The 13,293-nt window shown below is 40.5% G+C and overlaps 1 protein-coding gene across 1 annotated transcript in view; it reads right to left on the bottom strand.

Moving 5' to 3' along the window:
- LOC140164204 (bifunctional arginine demethylase and lysyl-hydroxylase JMJD6-like) overlaps window positions 1-973 on the bottom strand; it is a 46,086-nt gene extending 45,113 nt beyond the window's left edge. The window contains exon 1 of the mRNA XM_072187447.1: window positions 139-973. Coding sequence (XP_072043548.1) covers window positions 139-866 — 728 coding nt within the window. The 5' untranslated portion in view covers window positions 867-973. The remainder of the gene's footprint in view (window positions 1-138) is intronic.
- Between the last annotated feature and the right edge of the window lie 12,320 nt (window positions 974-13,293).

The raw sequence follows: 13,293 nt of genomic DNA, 5'->3' as shown, positions 1-13,293 counted from the left end.
GGTTATAATTATGTCGAGTGGTGACCTATTTTCAACCTAAGAGGGGTGCTACTTTTTTGCAAACCATTTCAGAAAGACAACAAAACTATAATTATAATGACTTATAACTGATTAAAATAATGATAATTGACAGCTTACCATCCTATATACCAGCCTGCTTCTCCTTCCCTCATAGCCGCCTGATCATCCGACATATTAAATGCTTCTTCTAATGACGTAAAATCAGTGTTATAGGGGAAAAATTGACACTCATCTTCAATCTTATCAAACGAACCTGGGTACTTCCTATAAAGGTCTCGAAAAAAATGAAAACTGAATTTCTCCATAGCAGTCCAATTTGCTGTTGCACCGGATATGATAGCTGGACGGCCTGAATAAGCGTGTTTATTGAGGAATTCCTCTTTGTCAATGAGATTATAAGTTGGTACTTTAGTTAGGTTTTTACACATAGCACATGGAGCTAGTGGTCGTGCCATTTCCATGATGAAAAAGTTATTCTCTATGATACATGGAGTTTCTCGTACATCGTTCATAAAGTCCTCCCAATCATACTCAGCTCGATGACATACGTATAGAACACCTAAAAGAACTGGAATAAGTGCAAAAGTGAAAGTTACCAGTCTTCTTCTCCAAATTGGACGTACTGTCCGGTTATCTGATGAATTAACACTGCCATTCCGCGACGGTAAATATGTGCCTTGATCATTACTAGCTTGCCTACCACTACCACCACTTTGGAAGCCAGCACATGAGTTGAGAAACACTTGGCGAACATCGCCAGATTTCAACCCACTTCGACAAGATTGTCTCTTCAACCGTATGAGTTCTCTCACCAACTGCTCCTTTACTTTGGCTGCCTTTGTCATTATTTTGAAGTATTTCAACTTTGGTAGATTTTTCTGTACCACTGCACTACGTTATATTAGTCGGTCTGTTTTGTTTTGATCGAAACACCACTTTACTTCCTGGTTTGGACGTGGTTTTGTGCGATGCAGCCGACGATAAGTGTTTCTAGATCAAATAGCCTACTCATATTTCCCTAAAACGGCTCGATTTCTTTTTGCAGTATGTAAAATCAAATATCAAAGGCAAACCACTAATCGTTTTCCAACATGTTTGAAATAGGTCCTCAAATAGCAATGCTAGCAAGCTGTATTTTGTGAAGAGTGGATATTTATTATAAAATGTTACAATCAATCAATGACAGAGCCCTCTAGCGTCATCAGTAACCAACGTAAACAAACCCATGAGCGAAAAATATTGATTACGCAATATCGCCAGCATGTCCAAGATTATTATGAACAGCACTCAGCAATTCCCTGGAACAGCACGTATTTAGAGCTGGAATTTTGGGAACGTTTTCTATCAATTTCAATCCGGAATAATGTGGTATACTTTTCACAAAACATTATTATTAGTAGCCCCGAATAATATAACTGCCAGGAATGTTTTCTACCAATATTGAGCCGAAATGATGAGGTACTACTAAATGAAAGCAAACACTTTGACCTTTAAACCGTAGAGCTCTATGCGCATTTATAATCGTAATAACGATAGTAATACAAACGGATGTTTTGTTTTTGTTGTTTCACAGTGAATAGTCAGAATGAATGAAATGACGTCATACTATTATATTCAGTGTGGTGCAATCGTGCTGGCAAACTTAAATGGCATACGGTAAAACAGTCTATTAATTGTGACCCGGCAGCACAAATGAGCCGTAAATTCCCTAAATTGTATTCTGAGTTGCGATGTAAAATGTGTACGAAGGTCGTATTCATCGGTAACTTAAGCTGGCCCGACATCCGTCTCATTTTGATAGTCAAAAACGAATCAATAATCCTATTGTTGATGTGGATAATAAGCTTCTACCTTAGATGGCTATAGAACTTTTAATAGCTCTGGTCTTTGTTTGCTTTTGCTAAATCCTGTTCAAGTGGTGGGTTACCAGGCATTGTATTTTGTACAGGTATTCATAACCAACAATTAACAATGAGAGAACTTTCTTAAACCTCGTTGACTTGGGGATGATTTGAAATGACCGCCAATTATGACTGTTTGATATTTATTGCCAGCAATGTGGAAAAAGAGACACATGTAAAAACGTAAAAGCTATAATTTTGTTGACGGAGCAAAGTTTAACAAACCATTACCCCGCTTCTGGATATCATTTGAAGTCAAATGATATACCATTTTTAAGTTTATGATGTTTATTTTTTAAACACGAAATAAAACAAAATTGACCGGGGGAGGAATTTACGGCTCATTCGCCGTGGACGGTCACAATTGTGCGATGGCTCTGTGCTATGGTTACTTCATTCGTAAAAAAAATTAAAACAAATTACAAAAACATTGTCAAGGCACGGGTTTGATTCTCAGGCCTGCCCATAACCATACACGCAATCCAGCGTATTGTTTTTGTTTTGTTCATTGACAGGCCCAGAATTGCATTCGTGCAATACAATTATTCATCATGATACGAATCTAATTGTTTTAAGCTCGATTTTTTTCCGAAACCTTTTTTCCTTCCTTCTCTTCTTTTGTCTATTTTCTTCATTCAATCTTACTTCCCTTTTTCATTGGCGTTTTCTTTCCTTTTTTTCTTACTTCGTCTTTTCTTTCTCTGTCGTACTTCGTTTCTGTCTTCTTGACTTTTTCGTTCTTATTTGTATTTCTTTCTTTTTTTCAATCTTCCTTTCCCTCTCTATTTCTTTCTTTCTTTTTCTTGTTCTTTACTTTTTTCCCTCTTCCTTTTTTCGTTTACTTATTCTTTTCACATTTGCATGCTTTTTTGGACAATTCACAAACTTATCTCCTTTTTGTATAGTAAACTTTACTTTATTAACGATAAAATAATTATAGAATAACTTCCACATACTTATCAATGGTTGTCCATGACCTTGACCGTACCAGTCAGTTGTGTACATATCGCAATCACACTAAAGTATAAATAGACTAAACTTAAGTTCAAGTGCACTGACTCAGTGTAGTGGTTACATCGCTTTGTCGCTTTTTACTAGTATTGGGTCTAGTGTGAAAACTGACTACGGGTTCGAATCCCTACAGGACCACACACCCTATCCGGTGTATTGTTTTGGTTCACCTTTTCATATTTCACTCTGCAAAATTAAAAGAGTCATCTCCCAGGCCACGTAACGTTCAATAACTGGTTTTTCTTTCCTTTCCTTTTTTTTTTTTTTTTTTTGGGGGGTTTATCGTCTTGGGAATTTCATTCCCAAAACTGCAATTTTGTCAGTTTTTTGCATGCGTGATTTTCCATGTTATGGTTTTTCATACTCAGTTTGTCTCGTTTCTTTAATTTGACGTGAGAAAAAGATAATTCGTCGGCAGAGTGCTACACTATCGTAAGTGCAGTTTGGACAGTTTTACAGGAGGAGCATTTTTGTGTTTAGCGTAGCCGTTTGTTTCCAAGTAGCCATAAAATTACATGGGAATGTAAAGCAATTTGATTTTAATAATATAAACTATATAAATTATTGCTTCCATTTAAAAAAATATTTAATCAGAACCTTTATTCTATATGAAAGAGGCAGTGGGGCCAAAGAGAAAAAATTAATTAATTAATTAATTAAATTAAATAAAAATGGCACACTATTTCTACTGCTGATAGCGCATTACTTCGTACTACTTCATCAACCATCAACTGCTGATAGCACACTACTTCATCAACCATCTACTACTGACATCACGCTACTTCATCAACCATCTACTGCTGATAGCACACTATCTCATGAACTATCTACTGCGGATAGCACGCTACTTTATCAACTATCTACTGCTGATAGCACGCTACTTCATCAACCATCTACTGCTGACAGCACGCTACTTCATCAACTATCTACTGGTGATAGCACACTACTTCATCAACTATCTACTGCTGATAGCACACTACTTCATCAACCATCTACTGCTGATAGCACACTACTTCATCAACTATCTACTGGTGATAGCACACTACTTCATCAACTATCTACTGCTGATAGCACGCTACTTCATCAACCATCTACTGCTGATAGCACACTACTTCATCAACTATCTACTGTGATAGCACACTATCTCATGAACTATCTACTGCGGATAGCACGCTACTTCATCAACTATCTACTGCTGATAGCACGCTACTTCATCAACCATCTGCTGCTGATAGCACGCTACTTCATCAACCATCTACTGCTGACAGCACGCTACTTCATCAACTATCTACTGCTGATAGCACGCTACTTCATCAACTATCTACTGCTGATAGCACGCTACTTCATCAACTATCTACTGTGATAGCACACTATCTCATGAACTATCTACTGCGGATAGCACGCTACTTCATCAACTATCTACTGCTGATAGCACGCTACTTCATCAACCATCTACTGCTGATAGCACGCTACTTCATCAACTATCTACTGCGGATAGCACGCTACTTCATCAACTATCTACTGCTGACAGCACGCTACTTCATCAACTATCTACTGTGATAGCACACTACCTCATGAACTATCTACTGCTGATAGCACGCTACTTCATCAACCATCTACTGCTGATAGCACGCTACTTCATCAACTATCTACTGCGGATAGCACGCTACTTCATCAACTATCTACTGCTGACAGCACGCTACCTCATCAACTATCTACTGTGATAGCACACTACCTCATGAACTATCTACTGCTGATAGCACGCTATTTCATCAACTATCTACTGCTGATAGCACGCTACTTCATCAACTATCTACTGTGATAGCACACTATCTCATGAACTATCTACTGCTGATAGCACGCTACTTCATCAACTATCTACTGCTGATAGCACGCTACTTCATCAACTATCTACTGTGATAGCACACTATCTCATGAACTATCTACTGCTGATAGCACGCTACTTCATCAACTATCTACTGCTGATAGCACGCTACTTCATCAACTATCTACTGCTGATAGCACGCTACTTCATCAACTATCTACTGCTGACAGCACGCTACTTCATCAACTATCTACTGTGATAGCACGCTACTTCATCAACTATCTAATGCTGATAGCACGCTACTTCATCAACCATCTACTGCTGATAGCACGCTACTTCATCAACTATCTACTGCTGATAGCACACTACTTCATCAACTATCTACTGCGGATAGCACGCTACTTCATCAACTATCTACTGCTGATAGCACGCTACTTCATCAACCATCTACTGCTGATAGCACGCTACTTCATCAACTATCTACTGCGGATAGCACGCTACTTCATCAACTATCTACTGCTGACAGCACGCTACTTCATCAACTATCTACTGTGATAGCACACTACCTCATGAACTATCTACTGCGGATAGCACGCTACTTCATCAACTATCTACTGCTGATAGCACACTACCTCATGAACTATCTACTGCGGATAGCACGCTACTTCATCAACTATCTACTGCTGATAGCACGCTACTTCATCAACTATCTACTGCTGATAGCACACTACCTCATGAACTATCTACTGCGGATAGCACGCTACTTCATCAACTATCTACTGCGGACAGCACGCTACTTCATCAACTATCTACTGCTGATAGCACGCTACTTCATCAACTATCTACTGTGATAGCACACTATCTCATGAACTATCTACTGCTGACAGCACGCTACTTCATCAACTATCTACTGTGATAGCACGCTACTTCATCAACTATCTACTGCTGATAGCACGCTACTTCATCAACCATCTACTGCTGATAGCACGCTACTTCATCAACTATCTACTGCTGATAGCACACTACTTCATCAACTATCTACTGCGGATAGCACGCTACTTCATCAACTATCTACTGCTGATAGCACGCTACTTCATCAACCATCTACTGCTGATAGCACGCTACTTCATCAACTATCTACTGCGGATAGCACGCTACTTCATCAACTATCTACTGCTGACAGCACGCTACTTCATCAACTATCTACTGTGATAGCACACTACCTCATGAACTATCTACTGCGGATAGCACGCTACTTCATCAACTATCTACTGCTGATAGCACACTACCTCATGAACTATCTACTGCGGATAGCACGCTACTTCATCAACTATCTACTGCTGATAGCACGCTACTTCATCAACCATCAACTGCTGATAGCACACTACTTCATCAACCATCTACTGCTGATAGGACACTACTTCATCAACTATCTATTGCTGATGGCACGCTACTTCATCAACTATCTACTGCTGATAGCACACTACCTCATGAACTATCTACTGCGGATAGCACGCTACTTCATCAACTATCTACTGCTGATAGCACGCTACTTCATCAACCATCAACTGCTGATAGCACACTACTTCATCAACCATCTACTGCTGATAGGACACTACTTCATCAACTATCTATTGCTGATGGCACGCTACTTCATCAACTATCTACTGCTGACAGCACGCTACTTCATCAACTATCTACTGTGATAGCACACTACCTCATGAACTATCTACTGCGGATAGCACGCTACTTCATCAACTATCTACTGCTGATAGCACGCTACTTCATCAACTATCTACTGCTGATAGCACGCTACTTCATCAACTATCTACTGTGATAGCACACTATCTCATGAACTATCTACTGCGGATAGCACGCTACTTCATCAACTATCTACTGCTGATAGCACGCTACTTCATCAACCATCTACTGCTGATAGCACGCTACTTCATCAACTATCTACTGCGGATAGCACGCTACTTCATCAACTATCTACTGCTGACAGCACGCTACTTCATCAACTATCTACTGTGATAGCACACTACCTCATGAACTATCTACTGCGGATAGCACGCTACTTCATCAACTATATACTGCTGATAGCACACTACCTCATGAACTATCTACTGCGGATAGCACGCTACTTCATTAACTATCTACTGCTGATAGCACGCTACTTCATCAACCATCAACTGCTGATAGCACACTACTTCATCAACCATCTACTGCTGATAGGACACTACTTCATCAACTATCTATTGCTGATGGCACGCTACTTCATCAACTATCTACTGCTGACAGCACGCTACTTCATCAACTATCTACTGTGATAGCACACTACCTCATGAACTATCTACTGCGGATAGCACGCTACTTCATCAACTATCTACTGCTGATAGCACACTACCTCATGAACTATCTACTGCGGATAGCACGCAACTTCATCAACTATCTACTGCTGATAGCACACTACTTCATCAACCATCTACTGTGATAGCACGCTACTTCTTCAACCATCTACTACTGACAGCACGCTACTTCATCAACCATCTACTGCTGATAGCACGCTACTTCATCAACTATCTACTGCTGATAGCACACTACTTCATCAACCATCTACTGTGATAGCACGCTACTTCTTCAACCATCTACTACTGACAGCACGCTACTTCATCAACCATCTACTGCTGATAGCACGCTACTTCTTCAACCATCTACTACTGACAGCACGCTACTTCATCAACCATCTACTGCTGACAGCACGCTACTTCATCAACTATCTACTGTGATAGCACACTACCTCATGAACTATCTACTGCGGATAGCACGCTACTTCATCAACTATCTACTGCTGATAGCACACTACCTCATGAACTATCTACTGCGGATAGCACGCTACTTCATCAACTATCTACTGCTGATAGCACGCTACTTCATCAACCATCAACTGCTGATAGCACACTACTTCATCAACCATCTACTGCTGATAGGACACTACTTCATCAACTATCTATTGCTGATGGCACGCTACTTCATCAACTATCTACTGCTGACAGCACGCTACTTCATCAACTATCTACTGTGATAGCACACTACCTCATGAACTATCTACTGCTGATAGCACGCTACTTCATCAACTATCTACTGCTGACAGCACGCTACTTTATCAACTATCTACTGTGATAGCACGCTACTTCATCAACTATCTACTGGTGATAGCACACTACTTCATCAACTATCTACTGGTGATAGCACACTACCTCATGAACTATCTACTGCGGATAGCACGCTACTTCATCAACTATCTACTGCTGACAGCACGCTACTTCATCAACTATCTACTGCTGATAGCACGCTACTTCATCAACCATCTAATGCTCATAGCACGCTACTTCATCAACTATCTACTGCTGATAACACGCTACTTCATCAACCATCTACTGCTGATAGCACACTACTTCATCAACCATCTACTGCTGACAGCACACTACTTCTTAAACTATCTACTGTGATAGCACACTACTTCATCAACTATCTACTGCTGATAGCACGCTACTTCATCAACCATCTACTGCTGATAGCACACTACTTCATCAACCATCTACTGCTGATAGCACACTACTTCATCAACTATCTACTGTGATAGCACACTACTTCATCAACTATCTACTGCTGATAGCACGCTACTTCATCAACCATCTACTGCTGATAGCACACTACTTCATCAACCATCTACTGCTGATAGCACACTACTTCATCAACTATCTACTGCTTAGATAGCACACTACTTCATCAACTATCTATTGCTGATGGCACACTACTTCATCAATTATCTACTGCTGATAGCACGCTACTTCATTAAACTATCTACTGCCGATACTTCATTTACTATCTACTGCTGATAGCACCCAACTTCATCAACTATCTACTGCTGATAGCACGCTACTTCATTAACTATCTACTGCTGATAGCACGCTACTTCATCAACTATCTACTGCTGATAGCACACTACTTCATCAACTATCTACTGGTGAAAGCACACTACTTCATCAACCATCTACTGCTGATAGCACGCTACTTCATCAACTATCTACTGGTGATAGCACACTACTTCATCAACTATCTACTGCTGATAGCACACTACTTCATCAACAATCTATTGCTGATAACACACTACTTCATCAACCATCTACTGCTGACAGCACGCTACTTCATCAATTATCTACTGCTGATAGCACACTACCTCATGAACTATCTACTGCGGATAGCTCGCTACTTCATCAACTATCTACTGCTGATAGCACACTACCTCATGAACTATCTACTGCGGATAGCACGCTACTTCATCAACTATCTACTGCTGATAGCACACTACTTCATCAACCATCTATTGCTGATGGCACGCTACTTCATCAACTATCTACTGCTGACAGCACGCTACTTCATCAACTATCTACTGTGATAGCACACTACCTCATGAACTATCTACTGCGGATAGCACGCTACTTCATCAACTATCTACTGCTGATAGCACACTACCTCATGAACTATCTACTGCGGATAGCACGCTACTTCATCAACTATCTACTGCTGATAGCACACTACTTCATCAACCATCTACTGTGATAGCACGCTACTTCTTCAACCATCTACTACTGACAGCACGCTACTTCATCAACCATCTACTGCTGATAGCACGCTACTTCATCAACTATCTACTGCTGATAGCACACTACTTCATCAACCATCTACTGTGATAGCACGCTACTTCTTCAACCATCTACTACTGACAGCACGCTACTTCATCAACCATCTACTGCTGATAGCACGCTACTTCTTCAACCATCTACTACTGACAGCACGCTACTTCATCAACCATCTACTGCTGACAGCACGCTACTTCATCAACTATCTACTGTGATAGCACACTACCTCATGAACTATCTACTGCGGATAGCACGCTACTTCATCAACTATCTACTGCTGATAGCACACTACCTCATCAACTATCTACTGCGGATAGCACGCTACTTCATCAACTATCTACTGCTGATAGCACGCTACTTCATCAACCATTAACTGCTGATAGCACACTACTTCATTAACCATCTACTGCTGATAGGACACTACTTCATCAACTATCTATTGCTGATGGCACGCTACTTCATCAACTATCTACTGCTGACAGCACGCTACTTCATCAACTATCTACTGTGATAGCACACTACCTCATGAACTATCTACTGCTGATAGCACGCTACTTCATCAACTATCTACTGCTGACAGCACGCTACTTTATCAACTATCTACTGTGATAGCACGCTACTTCATCAACTATCTACTGGTGATAGCACACTACTTCATCAACTATCTACTGGTGATAGCACACTACCTCATGAACTATCTACTGCGGATAGCACGCTACTTCATCAACTATCTACTGCTGATAACACGCTACTTCATCAACCATCTACTGCTGATAGCACACTACTTCATCAACCATCTACTGCTGACAGCACACTACTTCATCAACTATCTACTGTGATAGCACACTACTTCATCAACTATCTACTGCTGATAGCACGTAACTTCATCAACCATCTACTGCTGATAGCACACTACTTCATCAACCATCTACTGCTGATAGCACACTACTTCATCAACTATCTACTGTGATAGCACACTACTTCATCAACTATCTACTGCTGATAGCACGCTACTTCATCAACCATCTACTGCTGATAGCACACTACTTCATCAACCATCTACTGCTGATAGCACACTACTTCATCAACTATCTACTGCTTAGATAGCACACTACTTCATCAACTATCTATTGCTGATGGCACACTACTTCATCAATTATCTACTGCTGATAGCACGCTACTTCATTAAACTATCTACTGCCGATACTTCATTTACTATCTACTGCTGATAGCACCCAACTTCATCAACTATCTACTGCTGATAGCACGCTACTTCATTAACTATCTACTGCTGATAGCACGCTACTTCATCAACTATCTACTGCTGATAGCACACTACTTCATCAACTATCTACTGGTGAAAGCACACTACTTCATCAACCATCTACTGCTGATAGCACGCTACTTCATCAACTATCTACTGGTGATAGCACACTACTTCATCAACTATCTACTGCTGATAGCACACTACTTCATCAACTATCTATTGCTGATAACACACTACTTCATCAACCATCTACTGCTGACAGCACGCTACTTCATCAACTATCTACTGCTGATAACACACTACTTCATCAACCATCTACTGCTGATAGCACACTACTTCATCAACCATCTACTGCTAATAGCACGGTACTTCATCCACCATCTACTGCTGACAGCACGCTACTTCATCAACTATCTACTGCTGACAGCACGCTACTTCATCAACTATCTACTGGTGATAGCACGCTACTTCATCAACCATCTACTGCTGACAGCACGCTGCTTCATCAACTATCTGCTGGTGATAGCACACTACTTCATCAACCATCTACTGCTGATAGCACGCTACTTCATCAACTATCTACTGCTCATAACAGACTACTTCATCAACCATCTACTGCTGATAGCACACTACTTCATCAACTATCTACTGCTGATAGCACACTACTTCATCAACTATATATTGCTGATGGCACGCTATTTCATCAATTATTTACTGCTGATAGCACGCTACTTCATTAAACTATCAACTGCCGATACTTCATTTACTATGTACTGCTGATAGCACCCAACTTCATCAACTATCTACTGCTGATAGCACACTACTTCATTAACTATCTACTGCTGATAGCACGCTACTTCATCAACTATCTACTGCTGATAGCACACTACTTCATCAACTATCTATTGCTGATGGCACGCTACTTCATCAACTATCTATTGCTGATAGCACGCTACTTCATCAACTATCTACTGCTGATAACACGCTACTTCATCAACTATCTACTGGTGATAGCACACTACTTCATCAACCATCTACTGCTGATAGCACGCTACTTCATCAACTATCTTCTGCTGATAGCACGCTACTTCATCAACTATCTACTGGTGATAGCACACTACTTCATCAACCATCTGCTGCTGATAACACGCTACTTCATCAACTATCTACTGCTGATAGCACGCTACTTCATCAACTATCTACTGGTGATAGCACACTACTTCATCAACTGTCTACTGGTGATAGCACACTACTTCGTCAACTATCTATTGCTGATGGCACGCTACTTCATCAATTATCTACTGCTGATAGCACGCTACTTCATTAAACTATCTACTGCCGATACTTCATTTACTATCTACTGCTGATATCACCCAACTTCATCAACTATCTACTGCTGATAGCACGCTACTTCATCAACTATCTACTGCTGATAGCACGCTACTTCATCAACTATCTACTGCTGATAGCACACTACTTCATCAACTATCAACTGCTGATAGCACACTACTTCATCAACCATCTACTGATGATAGCACGCTACTTCATCAACCATCTACTGCTGACAGCACGCTGCTTCATCAACTATCTACTGCTGATAGCACGCTACTTCATCAACTATCTGCTGGTGATAGCACACTACTTCATCAACCATCTACTGCTGATAGCACGCTACTTCATCAACTATCTTCTGCTGATAGCACGCTACTTCATCAACTATCTACTGGTGATAGCACACTACTTCATCAACCATCTGCTGCTGATAACACGCTACTTCATCAACTATCTACTGCTGATAGCACGCTACTTCATCAACTATCTACTGGTGATAGCACACTACTTCATCAACTGTCTACTGGTGATAGCACACTACTTCGTCAACTATCTATTGCTGATGGCACGCTACTTCATCAATTATCTACTGCTGATAGCACGCTACTTCATTAAACTATCTACTGCCGATACTTCATTTACTATCTACTGCTGATATCACCCAACTTCATCAACTATCTACTGCTGATAACAGACTACTTCATCAACCATCTACTTCTGATAGCACACTACTTCATCAACTATCTACTGCTGATAGCACACTACTTCATCAACTATCTATTGCTGATGGCACGCTACTTCATCAATTATTTACTGCTGATAGCACGCTACTTCATTAAACTATCTACTGCCGATACTTCATTTACTATGTACTGCTGATAGCACCCAACTTCATCAACTATCTACTGCTGATAGCACGCTACTTCATCAACTATCTACTGCTGATAGCACGCTACTTCATCAACTATCTACTGCTGATAGCACACTACTTCATCAACTATCTATTGCTGATGGCACGCTACTTCATCAACTATCTACTGCTGATAGCACGCTACTTCATCAACTATCTATTGCTGATAGCACGCTACTTCATCAACTATCTACTGCTGATAACACGCTACTTCATCAACTATCTACTGGTGATAGCACACTACTTCATCAACCATCTACTGCTGATAGCACGCTACTTCATCAACTATCTTCTGCTGATAGCACGCTACTTCATCAACT

Source organism: Amphiura filiformis, chromosome 11 (assembly GCF_039555335.1).
Source record: "Amphiura filiformis chromosome 11, Afil_fr2py, whole genome shotgun sequence".
In the NCBI taxonomy this organism is placed as follows: domain Eukaryota; kingdom Metazoa; phylum Echinodermata; class Ophiuroidea; order Amphilepidida; family Amphiuridae; genus Amphiura; species Amphiura filiformis.
The sequence above is the reverse complement of the archived record's forward strand: the minus strand, read 5'-3'. Positions and strand labels throughout refer to the sequence as shown.